The sequence below is a fragment of the Theropithecus gelada genome, chromosome 16 (assembly GCF_003255815.1).
Source record: "Theropithecus gelada isolate Dixy chromosome 16, Tgel_1.0, whole genome shotgun sequence".
NCBI classification, from domain to species: Eukaryota; Metazoa; Chordata; class Mammalia; order Primates; family Cercopithecidae; genus Theropithecus; species Theropithecus gelada.
In genome coordinates this window covers 40,695,197-40,716,656 of record NC_037684.1, presented here as the reverse complement: position 1 = coordinate 40,716,656, position 21,460 = coordinate 40,695,197, and the positions used below count along the sequence as shown (strand labels likewise).

The following is a 21,460-nucleotide window of genomic DNA, read 5'->3' as shown; positions in this document are numbered from 1 at the left end:
TGTAATCCAGTAGGGGAGAGAGACCCGTAAATACAGGGTTATAATAAAATGTGATCAGCACTGTACTGGAGGAATGCACAAGGGCCCCGTGGAAGAGGCACTTTCCCAGCTTAGTGGAGACAAGGAGGGTAGTCAAGTGAAGGAAGGGCTCACATCTGCTTTCTAGAGCAGATGGAATGTAAGTCGAACTTTGAGAAACAGGTAAGGATTCGTCAGGTTTAGAAGTAGGACAAGGCTGGGCGCGGTGGCTCACACCTGTAATCCCAGCACTTTGGAGGCGGGTGGATCACTTGAATTCAGGAGTTCGAGACCAGCCTGGCCAACATGGTGAAACCCTGTCTCTAGTAAAAATACAAAAAATTAGCCTGGTCTGCTGGTGGGCACCTGTAATCCCAGCTACTCAGGAGGCTGAAGCAGGAGAATCGCTTGAACCCAGGAGGTGGAGATTACAGTGAGCCGAGATGGGGCCATTGAACTCCAGCTAGGGCAACAAGAGTGAAACTCCGTCTCAAAAAAAAAAAAAAAAAAAAAAAAAAGAAGTAGGACAAAAATATTTGGTTAAAGGAAACAGGATGAGAATAAGAGCATAGAGTTTTGGGGAGCTGCCGGTTGTTTATTGTAGTTGCAATGGAGGGTGCTTGTGTGGTGGGGACAGGTTAGATGAGAGAGAAGCTCTGTCCTCAGCTATAGAAAGCTACTTATCAGATTTGCATTTTTCAGAGATCCTCTGATGGGGGTGTGGAGAACAGATTTGAGACAGGAAGTCGGGTTAGAAGTCTGTTATAGTAATGCAAGTTAAAAATGTTAGGATGCAGATGAATTAGGAAGGAGGGGAACTAACAGGGCCATGAGGAACTAACAGGGCATAGTGATTCTGTGTTGCGTGAATGAAGGTTGGTGAGAGAGGCAGGGTCAAGGATGACTTGATTTTTGGCTTGGATACCTACATGGATGATAGTGCCATTTTCTAAGTTGTTAATACATGGGAAGATTGGGTTGGGTCACACTGGGGAGGTCAGATAGTTTTGCATATACTGAGTTTAAAGGGCATATAAACAAGAGTGTCCATTTGACAGTCGGATTTACAGCCCTGAGCTGGGAGATCTGGGAGAGGGTGACCTAGCAAAAACTTACAGAGTAGAAGGAAGGCAGGGTGGAGCTTATAGAAAGTAGTTGGTGCTTAGATGGGAGATGGAGAGCAGCTAGGAGAGGTAGGAAGAAAACTAAGAGAGCATTACCATACAGAAGTCCATGGAAGAGGGAGTTCAAAGGAAGAAGACATTGATTGTATAGTGAAAAAAAAAAAAGATAAGAAAACTGTACATCATGTACATCATCTTAGCAAAAAGAGGTCCTTTGTGAATCAAGAATTTCTTGCACTCTGAAGTAATCTCCTCCCTCTAAGAAAGTTTTAATGACCCCTAAACTCTGCATATTATATGGGTAGTAAAAGGAAAGTACAATTTTAATTTCATTTAAGAAAGCATGAATAAAGTAAGGGTTCTTTTTTTTTCTTTTTCTTTTTGAGATGGAGTCTCACTCTGTCGCCAAGGCTGGAGTGCAGTGGCGCTATCTCAGGTCACTGCAGCCTCCACCTCCTGGGTTCAAGTGATTCTCCTACCTCAGCCTCCTGAGTAGCTAGGAACTACAGGCTGGGCCACAATGCCCAGCTAATATTTGTGTTTTTAGTAGAGATGGGTTTTCACCATGTTGGCTAGGCTGGTCTTGAACTCCTGACCTCAAGTGATCCTCCCACCTCGGCTTCCCAAAGTGCTGAGATTACAGGTGTGAGCCCTCACACATGGCCTCCTGTTTTTTTTTTTTTTTTGAGACGGAGTCTCGCTCTGTCGCCCAGGCTGGAGTGCAGTGGCCGGATCTCAGCTCACTGCAAGCTCCGCCTCCCGGGTTCACGCCATTCTCCTGCCTCAGCCTCCCGAGTATCCGGGACTACAGGCGCCCGCCACCGCGCCCGGCTAGTTTTTTGTATTTTTTAGTAGAGACGGGGTTTCACCGTGTTAGCCAGGATGGTCTCGATCTTCTGACCTCGTGATCCGCCCGTCTCGGCCTCCCAAAGTGCAGGGATTACAGGCTTGAGCCACCGCGCCCAGCCGTGTGTTTAATATTTTTACAGGCATTGGGGGCAGAATCTCGCTCCATCACCCAGGCTGTAGTACAGTGGCACGATCTCAGCTCACTGCAACCTCCGCCGCCTGGGTTCAGGCAATTCTTTTGCCTCAGCCTCCCGAGTAGCTGGGACTACAGGCGTGTGCCACCACGCCCAGCTAACTTTTGTATTTTTAGTAGAGATGTGGTTTCACCAGGTTGGCCAGAATGGTCACTCCACATAGACTTCAAAGGATGTATTGGACAACCTGAGGGCCCAGGCAGACTTGTTGCAGAGGCGGAGCCACTGTGCAGAGCCCCTACTAGGACAGTGCTTAATGGAGCCCTGGGAGTGGGCTAGATCCTGAGACCCCAGAACTGAAGGGTCAGCATTATGCAGCTCTCACCTGGGAAAGCTACAGATACAAGACTTTCAATCTGTGAGGGCTTCTGGGGGGACTGAGTGCAGCAAAGCCATAGAAGCAGGGCTGCTTGAGGCCTTGGGAGCCCAACTACTGTTCCAGTATGCCAGGATGTGGGATGTGGAAGCAAAGATTATTCTTCAGCTTTAAGACTTAATGTAGGCCAGGCACGGTGGCTCACGCCCGTAATCCCAGCATTTTGGGAGGCCGAGGCGGGTGAATCATCTGAGATCAGGAGTTCGAGACCAGCCTCAACATGGAGAAACCCGGTCTCTACTAAAAATACAGAATTAGCTGGGCATGGTGGTGCATGCCTGTAATCCCAGCTACTCAGGAGGCTGAGGCAAGAGAATTGCTTGAACCTGGGAGGCGGAGGTTACAGTGAGCCGAGATCACGCCATTGCACTCCAGCCTGTGCAACAAGAGCGAAACTCCGTCTCAAAATAAAAAAAAAAGAAAGAAAAAAGACTTAATGTTGTTTGCACTTTTGGATTTTGGACTTACTTGGAACCACTTATTCCTTTCTTCTTGCCTAGTTTTCCCTTTGGGAATGGGAATGTTTATCCTGTGCCTGTCCCAGCGTTGTAATTTGGAAGCATGTAACTCATTAATTTCACAGACAAATTCCTCCTGAGAGGAATTTGAATCAGGATGAATTGTGCCTTGAGTCTTATCTGTATCTGATTTAGTTGAGACTCTGGGCTTGGACTTTTGAGTTGATCCTGGAAAGAGTTAAAACTTTTAGGTGCTATTGGGATGAAATTAATGTATTTTGTGTGTGAGAAGAACGTGCATTTGGAGGCTATGGGCAGAATGCTGTGGTTTGAATGTCCCCTTCAAAACTAATGTTGAAACGTAATTGCCATGGGGACAGTATTAAGAGGTGGAACTCTTAAGAGGTGATTACGCCATGAGGATTCTACCCTCATGAGTGGATAATGTGATTATACAGGAGTGGGCTCCTTATCATGAGAGTGGGCTGTTAGAAGAGTGAATTCAGTCCTCTCTTGCCGTTGCTTTTGCTTACACTCTCGTGCCCTTCTGCCTTCCACCATGGGATGATGCAGCCTGAAGACCATCACCATATACCAGCCCCTTAATCTTAGACTTTCTAGTCTCCAGAACTGTAAGAAATTAATCTCTGTTCTTTATAAATTACCCAGTCTCAGGTATTCTGTTACAGCAACACAAAACAGACTAAGACAAACCTAAGAGAAAGGAGAAAATATTGCCACCATTTCTTACCATGTTGTCTTACCTCTTACAGCACCATTTCAGAACAGCGAAGGAGAACTGTTAATTAGTTTACATCTTTCTTTCACTTCATATTTCTCTCTTTTTTTTAAAATTTGGGGACAGAATCTCACTTTGTTACCTAGGCTGTAGTGCAATGGCATGATATTGGCTCACTGCCACCTCCGCCTCCTGGGTTCAAGTGTTTTTCCTGCCTCAGCCTCCCAAGTAGCTGGGATTACAGGTGCGTGCCACCACACCTGGCTAATTTTTGTATTTTTAGTAGATGCAGGGTTTCACCATGTTGGCCAGGCTGGTCTTCAACTCCCAACCTCAGGTGATCTGCCTGCCTCAGCCTCCCGTAGTGCTAGGATTACAGGCGTGAGCCACCATGTCCGGCTCTGTATTTCTTGACTGTGTAAATTAATCTTGATTCTCTGTGCTGCCTTCACACACATACTCTCTCACACTCACGTGCACACATGGAAGTGTGAGGGAGTATACCAACCATTGTCTAATAAGATAGGCCTTAACTTCTCTTTCCATAATTCCTGCATGAGACCTGCCTCCATGTAGCCATGAATGAAAATTTATTTTAAATGTTCATTAACATTATTGAAAGAGATATTTTATGGTTTGAATCTGTTGATAAGCTCTACTTGGAAAGCAATTGGTTTAAAGTCCATTGTAATTTTCAGTGCAATGTGTTTCCTTCTGGTTCCAGGTGATTTTAAAGTCTTTATTGTCCCAATGGTGTGTTCAAACAGACTTTTATATTAATTAGTATATAATATTTCATGTTACTTTCAAAAACGACATTTAGTTTCATTTTAAATACTCTGATGTTTTTTGAATGTGCATATTCTTCAACACAAGTTAGTATGTATCTTTATGTAACTTACATGGGAGTTTATTCACTTAAAAAAAAGTTTTGTTGGCCATTCACAGTGGCTCACCTTTGTAATCTCCCAGCACTTTTGGAGGCTGAGGTGGGTGGATCACCTGAGATCAAGAGCTTAAGACTAGCCTGGCCAACATGTCAAAACCCTGTTTCTACTAAAAATACAAAAATTAGCCGGGCATGGTGGGCACGTGTAATCCCAGCTACTTGGGAGGCTGAGGCGAGAGAATTCTTGAACCCGGGAGGCAAAGGTTGCAGTGAGCCAAGATCATGCCACTGTACTCCAGACTGGGCGATAGAGTGAGACTCCGTCTCAAAAAAAAAAAGTGTTGTTTCCAGCTTGTATTAAAGGCAGAAAAATACAGTTTTTAGCTCAATGAAGTGGAAGTGATATAATGGTTTAATTTTTGTTATGTGTATATTTGATATACTTTCACTATTCTAGTTTTTATATATTTTGTATGTAAAATATTCAAACTAGTTTTCTACTTCTGGTTTAGGTTCAACCTTAAAGTGCAATTGCAGATTCTAGCAAGCTTCATGCTCACTGGCGTTTCTGGAGGTGCAAAGTATGCTCAGAATGGACAACTTTTTGGTCGCTTTAAGCTTACTGAAACACTTTCTGAAGATACTTTGGCTGGACGACTGGTGATGACCAAAGTCAATGCTGTTTATTTATTACCAGTCCCTAAACAGAAGTTAGGACAGACCCAGGGAACCAAAGAGAAGGTTTATGAAGCTACTATTGAAGAAAAAACAAAGGAATACATATTTTTAAGGCTATCTAGGGAATGCTGTGAAGAACTTAATCTTCGGCCTGACTGTGACACACAGGTATGTTTTAAGGTTGCAGTTTAACCAAAGTGGTCTGTAGCCTCATTATCGGCTCATAGTCTTCCTCTGGCTTAGTTTTTCTTCTGCCATAAACGAAAGCAAAGCTGACTTTGAAGTCTACGGTGGTAGGTTGAGAATTGGACCTGTAGCAACTCCCAGAGAAAAGTGATTCTTTTAAATTTAAGTAACATTTAGAATGTTCTAGTGTTATACAAGGTTGAGCTTTCTGATTAGAGTTTTAAATCAGTAATGGAAGAAAAGATGAAAAGAAATTAAGCTACCTCCTGGGACCTCTCTCATCTGCAGTTGTATCTGTTCCTGTTCTCTCTATCTTTATGGGGTTTTAGGTGAATTATGTCTTCAGTCTGCCATATTTAACTGGAAGATTAATCTTTTTTTTGTAAACATAAAACTTGGTGAATATTATTTATTCATTGTAAATTGATAGAGTGTCATAGGGCTAATTATCTCTCACGACTGGATACTTCACATGTTTGGATTTTTTGCTAATGTATTTTCATGCGAATGATAGAGTCAAGTAGCCTTTATCTAGAGATTAGGTAACTTATAAATATGTCTGTTTCTTAATATGTAAAATGATGTTAATAATAGTATATATATCATTGGTACTATTAAATGAGATAATCCATAGTAAAGTACTTGTTACAGTGCCTGGTTATAAATGAACAAAGCAAATATTCATCATAATTATGGTTAGACTATGATTATACTTTAAAAGAATCTCTGCACTTATTGTCCCAAACAGATTCCTCCCAAAGTATTCTAGCGAGCTGCCAGCATTGATGTTTGCTTTCATGCAGTTTTTAAAAAAATTCATTTTGTGTTTCAGGTTGAACTTCAGTTTCAGTTAAATCGATTACCCCTCTGTGAAATGCACTATGCACTAGACAGGATCAAGGACAATGGGGTTTTGTTTCCAGACATCAGTATGACTCCCACCATACCGTGGAGTCCTAACAGGTACACTAAGGCGTTGTCTTATTAAAGGAAGATTAATATTAAATTGAATATCTGTATAAGATAATTCAAGCATACTTTTATAAGAAAGTTTGCCTTTGCTTTTCAGGAGATATTAGTTTAGAAAAGAGAGTAAAAGAACACTTAAAATGAAACATTTGAGGTTCATCATCTATTTACTTTTTCTTGGAGTCTAAATGAATTCCACTGCTTTTCTCAACAGCCTTAATTTGATAGAATGCCAAGCAATTTAGGAATATTTCCAAGTAGAAGTTGAATGGGGAAATTAGGGCCTTTCTGAAGTGGTTCCAGTAGTTAATTTAAAACAATTTTTATTTATTTAGAGTTGGGGTCTTGCTCTGTCACCCAGGCTGAAGTGTAGTGGCATGATCATTGCTCACTACAGCCTTGCACTCCTGGGCTCAAGCAACTCTCCTGCCTCAGCCTCTGAGTGACTAGGATTTTAGACACATACCATTGTGTCTGGCTGATTAAAAAAATTTTTTTTGTAGGCAGGGGTCTTGCTATCTTGTCCATGCTGGTCTCGAAATCTGGCCTCAAGTGACCTTCCTGCCTTGGCTTCCCGAAGTTCTGGGATGTGAGCTACTGCACCTGTCCTAATTTAAAATACTTTTTAAAGATAGGTGAGATTTTTATAAATGAGCAAAATGGACAAATTACAATACAAGAAACTGCTTCAGAAACTTCTGTCCAGTTAATGGTCATATAAATATTGTTCTGCCTAAATTTTTTTGGGGAAGAAGGTACTTCCATTTTGTTATAAGCATGGATGACTGAGAGCTGTATGCCTGTATCTGCCTTTCATCTCTTCACTGGGTTTTATGCCCTTAGTGCCTGCCCATGCTCAACTCACAACACCTTTTTTTCTTTTTTAATCTCAGTGGCTCTACAAAATAGAAGTTTATTTATCACTTTCAATTTAATCATGGTAGGGTGGCCCTTTCCATGACTGATGGAGCCTCTGGGATCTTCAGTGAGTGGTTTCCAGGGTCACCCTGGGTGTTGACATTCAGCTGGCCGACGGGGGAAGAGTGAGCACAAAGGGTCGTGTGGGAAGCTTTTATGGGCCAGGCCTAGAAGTGGCATATATCACTTCCCTCACATTCCATTTCTTATGGTCGTAAAAGCAGAACAACACGAAATATGCCTTACAACACAAAGCCTCAGTCATTTCCCCCTTGTTTTGCTTACTCTTACTGTGCTGTCCCCCTCTGTTCTTTTTACTGCCAAAATTCTTGAGAGGGAATAGTCTGTGTATTTCCAGTATTCTTTCTTACTCACTCTGTAACCTCTGTTTTCCTCTTGTGTGCTGTCCTGAAAGTGATTGGTGATCTACTAATTGTAAAAATCCAGTGACATCTCCTCAGTTCTCTTTGGATTCAGCTCCTCTTCATGCTTCCTTTTCTTTTCTTTCTCAGAGCCAGTGCTGCTTTTAGACCTGGAGTATTTCAGTAGCTTTGCCGTCTGTGGCTGTGTTTTCTGGCTCATCTCAAATATTTCTCCTAGAGTTAGTTTTCTAAAATAATCATGTCATTTCACTGCTCACAAATCTCTGATGGCTTCTCCTTAATATGTAGATAAAGGGTGAGCAATCTAAGCCGAAGCGCCCGTGTATGGCCTCGTTGACTGTGCTTTCCTGCGGTATCCTTTCAGATTTCTTTTATTTTTTTCTGCTTGACACTCCTTTTCTCCCTCTAAATCCCCATGTTTTAGTAATATTGAATTACCTTGAAGTTTGTTTAATTTGCCATATACTTATTTGCCTCCTTATCTTTCTGTTATTCTTCTTAAAAAGTTTTTAATTGTGGTAAAATCCACATAACGTAAAATGTACCCTCTTTACCATTTTAAATGTACAATTCCATAGTGTTAAATATATTCACATTGTTGTGCAATCTCCAGAACTTTTTTGTCTTACAAAACTGATGCTGTACACCCATCAGACAACTCCTCATTTCTCCTTTCCTGCAGCCTTGCTGCCTCTTTAAGTGATTTTTTCTCTCTCATATAATCTTTGCCCAATGTTAGTTCACTGAAGAGCTCTCTGTCCTTTAATGTTTAGTCCAACTCTTATGCTCTGGATTAAAGGGTCAGCAGATGAACCTGACCCTTTAATGTCAATATTTTAACAACTATTTATTGAGTGCCTGACATGTACTAGGTTCGGTTTTGTGCTTTAAAGTATAATTTCTCTAAATTTGTCAATTCATGTACATTTCTAGACTGTTTTTCTTGGTAAACTCTGAACTTTGTACAGAAAGAGACCATGTCTTATTTTTCTTCGAATACCCACAGACTTTTACACATTATTCATATTCAGCACATTTAAGTTAATAAGAATTTCAAGTTTAAAGAAGAAAAGTTTCAATTGTGAGGCCATACCAGTAAGCTTGTAGGCACATTTACTGGATATGCTCACTTCTGAAAATTATATTGTGTATAACATAGTATATTTAAATACTACTGACTGTAAGTTTTAGCTGCAAAAGTAAGCAAACTTTCAAGCAAGAAAATATTTTTATACCACTGTAATTTAAATAGCAATTAAAAGGTATCTGGGTCTAGGAACATACTGAGTTGTGGTCATGGGCTCACACCTGTAATCCTAGCACTTTGGGAGGCCGAGGTGGGAGGATTGCTTAAGCTCAGGAGTTAGAGTCCAGCCTTAGCAATATAGTGAGACCCCCATCTCTATACATAAATAAAGAAATAAGTAAAATTAAAATTACCTGGGTGTGGTGGCACATGCCTGTAGTCTCAGCTAGGTAGGAGGCTGAGGTGGGAATACTGCTTGAGCCTAATAGTTTGAGGTTGCAGTGAGCCACAATTGTGCCAGAATATATTTTCTGGACTAGTGTAGAATATAGATAGATAAATGAAATTGAGAAATTGTTCTTGAGCATATAGTCTGTAAATTAGTTATAACTACATTAGGTCAGGGGAAGAAAGGACTTTGAATTAGTTTAGCTCTGGGAATGAAATAAAGTATTTCATTCAGAATAAACTTGAGATTTTATATTGTTTTAAATTTTGAAAATCAGAGGTTCCTCTTAGCATGTATATTGTAAATCTTCTTTCCCTTATTAAGTGGACAGTTCGATAAATAAATACAATTTGTTGCATTCACTGGCTTTCCTATATATCTATCTCATTCTTAAGTTCATGAAAGTCCCCAGATTTGAAAGATGAGAGGGTATTTTAAGAACTTTTTGCTTTAAAAGTGTGTACTAGTCAAGTAATATCTCATTTTTCTGTAATCTCTAGAAAATATTGTAGTAACAGAAGCTAACCTTAATTGAACTTTTGTTGCTCAATTATTTTTCTAAACAGCTTTACATGTATTATCCCACTTGATCTTTAAAATAACCCTCTGACGCAAATGTCATTATCTTCATGCACAGATAAAGGAACCATTGGGGACAGGTATCATAGAATCATAGTAGTCAGGTATAGATTCAGTTAGCAGTTTACTGAACTGATTGTGACTTTAAAAGGTGGAGTTATCAGCCTAGAGATACATGGTCCAGGACTGTGCAGGAGCTCTGCAGGGCCATCAAGGACAGACACCTCCCCCTCCTTTCTACCATGTAGGGCATGTTTGTTTTCTTCCTGATGTGTTTTGCCTCATGCAAAATATAAGATGATTGCTGTAGTTTATTTACCATAAGCTTTTTCTGGTCAGCTGAGGAAGGAAGTGATGAGCAAGAAGGGCTTTTTTTAGTTAAAAAAATATATATATAAAATAAGTGAGGCTTTGTTTTTATTTTATTGTGTATGGAAGTCCTTCTGAGGACTTCCTCCCCCATCTAATTGACCAGAATTGGGTGTATAGCACAGGAGGCTGGGAGATGGAGCGTTATAGCTGACTAGGCTCAACAGTAAAGGAAGGCAGGGGAGAAGGCTGCTCTGATGGTTTTAGGGTAACCATTCCACCCAGTGCTACATACAGTAGGTCTGGACTTAGCCATCACCTAAAGCAGTTTTCTCATTTATAGAAGATGGAAAATGGCTGGATACTGGCAGAATTATGAATAAATAAGCCAGTTAATGCTGAGGGACTCTGAAATAAAATGTTTGGGATTTAGCGAATGGCAAATTTCAGAAAAAGAAATATTGGCATGATTACATGGTCAAAATTTGTTTTCTAAAGTTTTACATTTTTTAAGGAGAATTTTGTTGGTTTGAGATTATATGTCATAATTTAACAGTTATTTTATACATATTTGTAGAGATGAGGTCTTGCTATGTTGCTCAGGGTAGTCTTGAACTGCTGATCTCAAATGACATTCCTACCTTGGCCTCGCAAAATGCTGGGATTATAGGTATGAGCCACCACGCCTGGCTAGGTTATAATTTATTGAAAACTGAAAGTGCTAAGATTTTTCAAAAATAACCAGCTTCTGATTTAAGTACGATATAGCCTCACAGAGAGAATTTTCCTGTCTAAACTCTGTCCTCTATTTCAGGGTTATTTTGCAGGCACTTTTATTTTAAATTTTCTAAGAGTTTCTTTACACACCCTTACTATTTTGATTCACATCCCTCTCATTTTTACCATAGTTGTTGTAATGTATAGTATTTTAACTGTAGTTGTGAGAAAAAATGCTGTTGATTCTCCACTCAGTTTGATCTGTTGCAGCATCTGCTGTCCATTTAAATCTTCGAAACTTAGCCAAGTCATAGAAGGAGCACTAGTAAGATAGATCTCATTACAGTAGCCATCTGTGCGACTGTGACAGGTGTTTTCTACTCTGACCAGTATGATATGTATATTATTTGTGTGTGTGTGTGCAAAAATATTAAAAAACATTTCATTTTGTTTGGCTTTTTATGCCTTTTTACAAGACCTAATCTTTTCTACATTAAGATCTTTGTAAAAATGAGTATCTCTTAACCAGGGACATAGAGGTTTGTTCTTTTCCCCTTGTTTTTAACCTTGCCAGCAGATCTTTTAAATAATTAGAATTTGAAATTCAGATCGTTTCCCTTTTGCATTTCATTTGTTATGCAAAAAAAAGTACTACTTCGTTAATATCAGTAAAAAGTTTTCTGATGCTTTTTGTAACAAAGGGAAATTACATTTTTGAAACATTGCCATTTCTACTTAAAGACCTGGCAGCAGCTAGATTCGAAGTATGTGATTTCCTTATATAAGTTACCAAAATCTTTTTGTATGTAGAATAGGACAAGATAAAATTAATTTTGATTTACATGTTAAAACACTCTACACTGACTCTGTTGGGTAACTTTCTAAAAAGTAGCTTTAGAATAAGCATTTGTTTTTATAGATGCTGTGCTATTTCAGTGGTTTTAATGGTTCACTGAAATTCAGGATACTCTTGTGTTGTGTTCTGTTTATTAACAAGATGCATATGTTTAAAATAAATTTTTGTTTTCCATAGACAATGGGATGAACAGTTGGATCCTCGACTAAATGCAAAACAGAAAGAGGCTGTTCTGGCCATTACCACTCCACTTGCAATTCAGCTGCCGCCTGTGCTTATCATCGGACCCTATGGGACAGGCAAAACGTTCACTCTAGCTCAGGCTGTCAAACATATTCTGCAGCAACAGGAGACTAGGTGAGAGGGTGGGAAGCGTGCTCATATTTCCCTGGTAGGGTACTACCTCTGTTCTTGTTTTAAATGCAAAATGAGGGCTAGCAAGACAGTTTTCATGCAGCTCTTAAACATGAAAAAGAAAAGGAAAAGCCGTAAATCCAAACCCCAGAGCACTAAAAATTTGAATTCTCTTAAAACATACTGTTTTTAAAATTGGTAGTATAGACAGTAAGTTTTAAAATAGTTTTTAAATAGCCATCAGAGCAAGTTTGCTATGGAATTGTGATATCTATTAGAGCCAAAAGACTTGGGTTTAAACATATGTATATATATTTTATATGATAGATTTAAAAATAATTTTGGGGTACTTCCTTTTTAACTTAATTTCCTAAAGGTATCACTGAATAGTGCTAGGGATTACTGAGTAGGATGAGGGAATTGTATAATGTTAGGATGGCCACTGCTTTTTTTTTTCGGTATTATACTGCTTGAATAGTTTTGTGTTTTATCATTCTTTTTATTTGCACCATTTATTTCAGCAGGATTCTCATTTGCACCCATTCTAATAGTGCTGCTGATCTCTACATAAAGGATTATTTACATCCATATGTAGAAGCAGGCAATCCCCAGGCAAGACCTCTCAGGTATTTTTTTTAAGGCTTATTATGTATCTGTATCATACTTTATTATTCTTAAGAAAAGGTGTCTGTAAAGATTTTAGTAACTTTGGAAATACCAAAGTCTTTAACTGTGCATTGACATTTAGAGGTTATGTCTTTTGAAGAAACTGTTTAAATTAAGGAAAAATGTAAAAATCTTTGACTATTCATTTCTTAAACATTAAGTAAGAGAAAGACATCCTTTTTTAAGTTTTGTGTGTAAAGTGTTGTTTCAACCTGAGTAGATTTTGATATGTACCTCTAAAAGCTAGTATGATGAAATAACATAATATGATAATTTAAATTAAATCTAGTTCAGTTGAAATTCTAGTATATTTTGCATGGCAGATTAGTCATGCAGTGGACAGTTCTTTATGAAAATAAAATTTTGGCTGTGATGCAGGTAATTTCATAGAAGCTACACATTAAACATGAAATACTGAAATGATTTCTGCAACAAAATGTACTTGACTGGTATTTAACAACTTTTGCTACCATTTAAGTGTCAAAGAAAATTTAAGGTTGATATAGAAAGGTCCTCTGAGTATATATGAACATGAAATGTACTTAAATATAGGATGTGGGGGAATAAAAATCCTTTTCTTCAGAAAACAATAAAGAATCATCAAATTGTTGTTTATTATACCATTTGCTTTCATTGTTATATGGATTAATGTTTAGTTTTGCCATTTTACAAACTAATATGTCATGCCCTAGGTTGTTTGAATACAGTTGTTTATAAATTAATTTCTAACTGCACTTTTGAATCATTAAGTCACTAACTTTTTATTTCTACTAGAGCTCAAGCATGGGAAATGAAATTATGTTATTTAATTCTTCAGTAATCATAACCAAAGCTGTTTGAATGATCTTAGAATTCCATTAAAAAAAAAAAAGAGGAAAAAAGTGGTGTGACCTATTAACACAGGTTTTTTTTTTTGCCATATTTTATTTTCACTCTGGAAGATTAAGAAGCAGTAATTATTTTAAATAGAATCTGGTTGTATTTAATAAGAAAATATTACATATATACAATCATTATCACTATAAATGAAAACATGGTATTTATTGAAGGATACATTCATCAATAAATAGTTTGATTCAGAATCTAATCTCTTCCAGCTCATAAGTGAAAGTTGAGTAGTTACCTTTTTTGCTATAGGTATTCTTACTCTAATGATATAAGTTGTTTGTTTTGTTCACTTATATTGTTGGTAGAGTGCGCATGTGTGTTCCATAGGAAGTGTGACCTCAGTTATCATGGTGTACTTGGTGTGAAAACAGTGGGGTAAAGCCCACTCAAATCTTGGTTGACTTAGCATAGGCTATTTGACATTTGGGGCTATAGAGCTGTTGCTGATGAACACTAAATGCGTCACTCAACTAGCTTATATTTAGCTTTTTCCATGTAAAATTATTTTTTGGAGGTTATAATCCAACATGTGGTGCATCTCGATATGCAGAATAAGAAGTTATGTTCAGTAGGGTACATGTATCATTGTGGCCCAAATATTGAAACTTGCCCTCTATCAGAAATTCTCACCTCTCTGTAAGTCTCAAAAGTGGTTCAACCCAAGATGGAAAAACATTTATAAATGTATTCAAATGCAAACTTCATGTGGTTTCATTTAGTAAATGGAACAAAGTAAGAAAAAGTCTGACTTCCCAAATATTTGCTTTATGTAGTCCTACATTTTCACCATAGTTTTTCTCTTTGGGAAAGGTGTTAACTTGCAAATGTATTTCCTCAGAGTGTTTATGCATTGAATTGTTAAGATTTATTAGCACTATCTAATATTACATTAACTCAGATTAATTGATAATTTTCCTAATAGACAACAAACATAGGAGGCATGTGAAATGGAATAGAGAAGATTAGAATGACTGAGTGCTGTGGGAAGATTAGCTTTATCTGAATTGTCCCAGGATGCAGAGGAAAGAACACAAGAGGGCACTAAGTGTCTGCTCATGACCATGAAGATGGTTGTCTCTAGGGAGAAAGGCTCATGAAGGGTTTGCTGTCTTCATGATATAGTCTGGAACAGGCCCTGGAAAGTGCTATAGTGTGAAAATAGTCAAAACATTACATAGTGAATACAGTAGTAAATGTGTTTAAATATACATACTTATGATTAAAATTTGTAAAACTCTTTTAGTTGCCAGGAGTTGAGCTGAACTTAAAATATTTGGAGATGGAGATTTTAGAAACCATTTTAGATCCTGCTTAGTTTCAGTTTTTACTTGTTACTTCACTAGAACTAGAAGATTTTAAAATGGAATAGAGGAGAAAACACAGTTTATTTTTGTGTGTGGTTTTCAAGATCAGTATCTGGTTCTGACAGAGTTACGGCTTTGCAGATAGGGGTCATCTATGGAGGGGTGCATTTCCTCCTTTCTGGGAAAATGGAAGGTAATTGTTGTTTTATATTGATCTTCAAAGAAGCATATTCTTCTGTGATCAGGTCATTCTTATTCATAGTATTTTAAGTAATAACATTTTGGGGATTATTTGTTGTGTATAAATTTACTACATGAATAAAATTAGTGAATTAAAATTATATATTACCAGACTCTCTCTTATAATTCATGTGGGATATGTGGATTGATTTCTTTCTGGAAAATATGTAAATTTCTTAATTGGTATTATATTTTATACTGTGAATTTGAAATTGTCTTGTTACTGTCAATTCTCCAATTTAAAAAAATGTTAGCTGTGTTTTAAATAATCTTTTACACAGTGTCTAACTTAAATGTTGCACAAAATGAAAGTGCAGAGAATATTTTAAAATCTTTTAAAAGTTGGTACTAGAATATTATACTTTCAAGAAAATTGGCTCAGCGGTCAAGCTTTGTATTCTTACTAGCTTCAGCTTGAGGTAGCTTTCCAAGGTAAATGTGAAAAAGTCAGCAGTGAGACTTAGAACTTTAATTTCTTTCTTTTTTTTTTTTTTTCCCCTTTGAGGAAAAAACAGGTGCTTGGAGTTAGTTGATGAGTGTATTAGGCCGTTTTTATATTGCTTTAAAAAAATACCTGAGACTAGGTGACTTATAAAGAAAAGAGGTTTAGTTGGCTCATGGTTCTGCAGGCTTTATAGAAAGCATGGTGCTGGCATCTGCTCAGCTTCTAGGGAGGCCTCAGGAAGCTACAGTCATGGTGGAAGGCAAAGGGGGAGTAGGATGTCACATGGTGAAATCAGGGGCGAGTGAGTGTGCATGTGGGAGGTGCCATATACTTTTAAGATCAGATTTCAGAGCAAAAGCTCACTTATCACCAAGGGGATGGCCCAAGCCCCTCATGAGGGATCTGCCCCCATGATTCAGACACCTCCCACTGGGCCCTACCTCCAACATTGGGGATTCCATTTCAACTTGAGATTTTGATGGGAACAAATATCCATACTGTATAAATGAATAATTTGAAAAACCACCTTTTTTTTTTTTTTTCTTCAATTTTACAATGAAATACTCATTGGAGTTCAGAGGTGAGGTCTTGGCTGGAGAGAGAAAATGTGTGAGTCACTAGGGTATTGGTGGTGATTGAAGCATGGGCATGGATGAGATTGTCAGGGGAGAGGAGGGCTGGAGAGTTAGAAGGGAATCAGAGAAAGCTTGAGTCATGGAAGCTGAGGGGAGAGTTCCTGGGAGGGAGCAACAGCGGAACTTTGCATGCTGCCAAGTCAGGTAACTCGATGGGCCTGGAAACATCCGTGTGATTTAGTGATGTGGAAGTTGTTTATGTCCCTTGATTAGATGGAAGGTAAGCCATGTTGAATGAGTAGAGGAGTGAGTAGGAGGTTGGTAACTGGAGAGGACAATCTAGATAATACTTCTAAAAAGAAGCCTGGCTGTGAAAGGAGGGGAGAGGTTGGACAGTGACTGGGAGAATATGAGAATTTAAGTAAAGTTTCTTTTTAAACAAGAGAAACTAGAGAATTTTAATTTTAAAAAGCCACCTATAAGTGAGAGGTTAAATTCAAATATTGGTAATTATTTTCCCCATAATGATTCAAATAATTAGCTTTTGTTTTAGATTAGTATTTATGTTTATTAAAGGAAATCACATGTATACACTATTACAAAAGATCATGTTGTATTTAAAGTTGATAGCCAAAAAAAATTTTTTTTTTCAATTAACCTAGCCACTGTTCACCAAATATCATTCCCAAGGGAATTTTTGACTTTTTTAGCAGTTTCTTTTGATACTTCCATTTTTCTAAATTATAAACATAATATATAAAAATTATATATGTGTGTATATTATGTATACAAATTATAAATATATAAAATATAAAATACAAATTATATATGTGTATATATATAACAAATATATATAAACACACATATATCAACTGCTGTGTCTTAATTTGATTTTGGATATTTGTTGACTTTCTGTTGTAGCTTTTTTTTTTTTTTTTTTTTGTGAGACAGAGTCTTGCTTTGTTGCCCAAAATAGAGTGCAGTGGGGCTATCTGGGCTCACTGCAACCTCTGCCTCCCGGGTTCAAGTGATTCTCCTGCCTCAGCCTCCTGAGTAGCTGGGATTACAGGCACACACCACCACGCCCAGTTAACTTTTGTGTTTTTGGTAGAGACAGAGTTGCACCATGTTGACCAGGCTGGCCTCGAACTCCTGGCCTCAGGTGATCCGCCTGTCTTGGCCTCCCAGAGTGTATGGTAGCTTCATTTTTAGTGTTTTTATTATGATGATCCTGTAAATTATTTGCTCCTAACAAATAATATGTATATATGTTTTTGGATTTGTTCTAGCATTAATACTTACTGTTTTTCATTTGCTTTATTTTCTTTGAACGTCTAATCAGGTCTTTATACCCTAAGTGACTCTGTAAATACCTACTGAAACAAGTGTCTTTATTGTCACAGCTCTTAGATAATTTGTCAGTGCTGTTTTTTTCTCCTGGAAGCTCCCCTTCTGGATTTCACTTGCTCCTCCTTTCTGAACTGGTTGTTCTTTGTTATGCTGACACTTCTCTTTGCCATTATTTTGGAATTTCTTTTTCTTCTCTTCCATATTAGATCCCATTTCCTGGATCTTAGGTCTTCCTCTTTCTTGATTTTCTACCTTGTTTTGATGGTGCACATCCTTTTTTACACACCCTTAACTAGTGCTTTCAACCCTTCTGACAAAGTTCATAGGAGGTAATATTTTTTAGCTTTTGCATATCTGAAAATGCCTTTATTCTGCTATCAGATTTAATAGTTCATCTGGGGGATGGGTAGAATTTTAGTTTTAAAATGTGGCTCATAACTGCCTATTTTTTCCTTAGTATTTGCTTACCAGTAAGTTGATATTTAGACAGGTAGGCCAGGATCAGAAATAATGAGGATTTTTTTCATGATTAACTTTGATGTATCCAGAGATGTTTTTGTGTGAGCCAGTGCTTGCCTTTTGAAGAAAATGATTGTACATAGCTTACGATATAGAGGTTGTAATTCTTCTGCCAAGTCTAGATTATCTCCATTGTGTAAAATTTCCCCCCTCACCACATTATCACTTTCAAGTGTGGTCTTGAATTGAAGGAAAAATGGAAAAGTGAACTCAATTTTGGTTTGAAGAATTTAAAACATATTTTGATGTGATTTTTAGTAAAAAATGATTATCAACTTAAGACTTTTATTTTTCTTATTTAAGAAATCAGTATTTAAAGTTGACTTTTAATAGCAATTTGCAAGATTTATTACTATAATAGAATTCCAATGTCTAAGAAAAACAAAGAAACAGAAAGTTACTTAGTAATTAATATCAGACAGTAAAAATAACTACTCTTTTATTTTTTATTTATTCATTTTTTTTGAGACGGAGTCTCGCTTTGTCGCCCAGGCTGGAGTGCAGTGGCGCGATCTCCACTCACTGCAAGCTCCGCCTCCCAGGTTCACGCCATTCTCCTGCCTCAGCCTCCCAAGTAGCTGGGACTACAGGCGCCCGCCACCACACCCGGCTGATTTTTTGTATTTTTAGTAGAGACGGGGTTTCACCGTGTTAGCCAGGATGGTCTCGATCTTCTGACCTCGTGATCCGCCCGTCTCCGCCTCCCAAAGTGCTGGGATTACAGGCATGAGCCGTGCCCAGCCTTTTATTTTACATTCTAAATTAAATTTTTTTTTTTTTTGAGACACAGTCTCTTTCTGTCACCCAGGATGGAGTGCAGTGGTGTCATCTCAGCTCACTGCAGCCTCCACCTTCTGGGTTCAAGTGATTCTTGTGCCTCAACCTCCCAAGTAGCTGGGACTACAGGTTTATGCCACCACGCCAGGCTAATTTTTGTATTTTTAGTAGAGATGGGGTTTTGCCATGTTGGCCAGGCTGGTCTTGAACTCCTGGCCTCAAGTGATCCACCCACCTCTGCCTTCCAAAGTGCTGGAATTACAGGTGTGAGCCATCGTGCGTGGCCAAAATATTAATAATTCTCTTTTAAAAACCTTTTTGGTTTGCTTCCAAAAATAATTTAAGATTGCTTTCATAAAATGTGCAGAGGCCATAAAATTGAGAAACATTAACACAAAGTAAGAGACAAGAGCCTAGTAACAAATGGTGGCTCTTTGAGAAAAGGAAATTGTTACCAAAATGTTAGACTAACTGAAGGCATGCCAATTAAGCACCAGATTTTGCTCTTACTTTTTTAGAAGCTGCATATAAATTATTCTTTTGTTCCATATGATGACTTATTAAATAAAATATTTCACACAATATGTGCTTTTAGATGGAATAAACAACAGATCTTTTAAGTAATTGTTTTGATTGCCTATATTCATATCATGATGCTACCTTTTTGCATTTGCGCAGTGTACATTGAATATTTAGAAATGCTGGTTTTAGTTTCAGCTTTGCTGTGGGTGAAGGGAAGTGGGGGGCTTCTGTTTGTTGGTGCTGCCAGGCATTATGCTACATATTATACATCTGTTATCTCATTTAATTTCCCCAAATCCTTGAGAAGTTGAATTATTATATTCATTTTGGAAATAAGAAATGAAGCTTAGAGAGGGGAAGAACACAGGTTTAAATCCTGGCTGTAAGCTCTTTGGGCTTCGGTTTTCCTAACTAGGAAAGAGGAATAGTAGTGATGAAAATAACAGTCATCTGGTGATCTTTGTAATTTTGCCGATGGAGTAGAAGCCGTCAGAAGAGAATGCCCACATCTTCCCTTTGATAGATCATCTGACTTGCATCTCCTAAATAACTGCTTTCCCTCCCATTCTAAACTGTTCTTTTCTTTTCTAGGGACCAACCTCTCCACTTGTGAACGAGCTCTCATCCTTTCCTGGATACACAGCTTCTTCTTTCCTCCATAGTTTTTTCTTTGTATAGCATGAAAATATACTATTGTCTTATTAAAAAAAAAACAAAAACAAAAACTCACCTTCACCCGACCTGCATGCCTTTAAGCAAAACTTATCTAGACGGTTGTCTATATGTACTCCCTGGCACTATCTCCTCTCTTCTCTTTCTTTCTTAAGCTCAAGCTAATCAGATTTCCATCTGTACTTTTACACTAAAACCATCATATTGAGGTTCATCATATTGGTTTTCTTGCTGTTAAGTCCTGTGGTCAGTCTTCATTTTACTTAAGCCTCTGAGCAGCATTTAACACAGTTATTCCTATCTATTTCTATCTGAAACACTTGCTTCATTTTACTTCCAATACCCCACGCTCTCCAGAGTTCTCTCCTATTTCTTTGTTCCTTCCCAGTCTCCTTTCCCAGCCTCTGAATGTTGGAGTGGTCCATCAGTCATTCTTCCTTCCACTAGTTTTTTTTTTTTTTTTTTTTTTTTTTTAATCTACTTTTATTCTCTAATCTCATCTAGTCTCAAGGTTTAGTATTATCCCAATTGTAGCTATCTTGCCCAGGCATTCTCCTGAACTCCATACTTATGTATTGCCTTGCTTACTAGATATATCTACTTGGATATCTACTGAATATGCCCAGAACGAAACTCTCAATTCCCACCCCAAATCCATTCCTCTTTTTCACCACCTTTGCAAAAGCCACCACCATTTATCCAGTTTCAAAGGCATGGAATCATTCCTTCTCTTAAATTCCACTTCTAGTTCATCAGTAAATTCTGTTGGCATTACTCTCAAAATGTCTAGGGAATATGACCATTGTCACATCTCTACTGTTGGCCTAGTCCAAGCTACGATCTGCTCTTGTCTGCAGTCTTAACAGTAACCTTGTAACTGGTCTCCTTGCTTCCACCCTCTGCTCCTTCCTCCATGCCGCTCAGTGTTGTATTGGAGCCAACTTGTATTGATTTGTTAGAGCTAATCATGTGTACGACTTCTCAGGTTCATGTTCAGTGACATGCTGGTAGCTTGAAATCGCCATGACAGTTTTACACCACAAATCAGCAAACACTACAAACCAAAATCCCCTCCTCTTCCTAGCCCAGGAGCTAGGTGTTAAACATTTACCAGCACACCGCTGTCCACCCCCACTGTATATGTTCTGCCCAGAGAAACAGAATAGTCCTTTAACAAAATAAGTCGTATGGTGTCACTGCCCTGTTGGAACTCTCTGATGGCTTTTCATCAAACTCAGAGTAAACCCAAGGATTGCTCACAAGCCCTATGTGATCTGCCTCTGTGCTGGAGCATAGTAGATACCTAAAGAATCTTTGTTACTTGGGTAGGTTAGAGATGGGTGGGTGGATGAGTAGATGGATGGATGAGTAATTTCTGTACCATTTTAATAATCTATTGCATGAGGCCTATTAATATTTTTCTTTTGCAAA

General features: G+C 38.1%; 1 protein-coding gene across 3 annotated transcripts in view; it reads left to right on the top strand.

The window, feature by feature from the left end:
• The window catches only part of HELZ (helicase with zinc finger), a 179,721-nt gene that overhangs the window by 77,509 nt on the left and 80,752 nt on the right, over positions 1–21,460 (top strand). For 2 of the 3 annotated variants that reach the window (XM_025362530.1, XM_025362531.1), the window contains exons 14-17: positions 5,160–5,493; positions 6,344–6,474; positions 11,895–12,074; positions 12,593–12,697. In XM_025362530.1, the coding sequence (XP_025218315.1) occupies positions 5,160–5,493; positions 6,344–6,474; positions 11,895–12,074; positions 12,593–12,697 (750 nt within the window). The remainder of the gene's footprint in view (positions 1–5,159; positions 5,494–6,343; positions 6,475–11,894; positions 12,075–12,592; positions 12,698–21,460) is intronic. The other variant, XM_025362532.1, reaches the window with a different exon arrangement.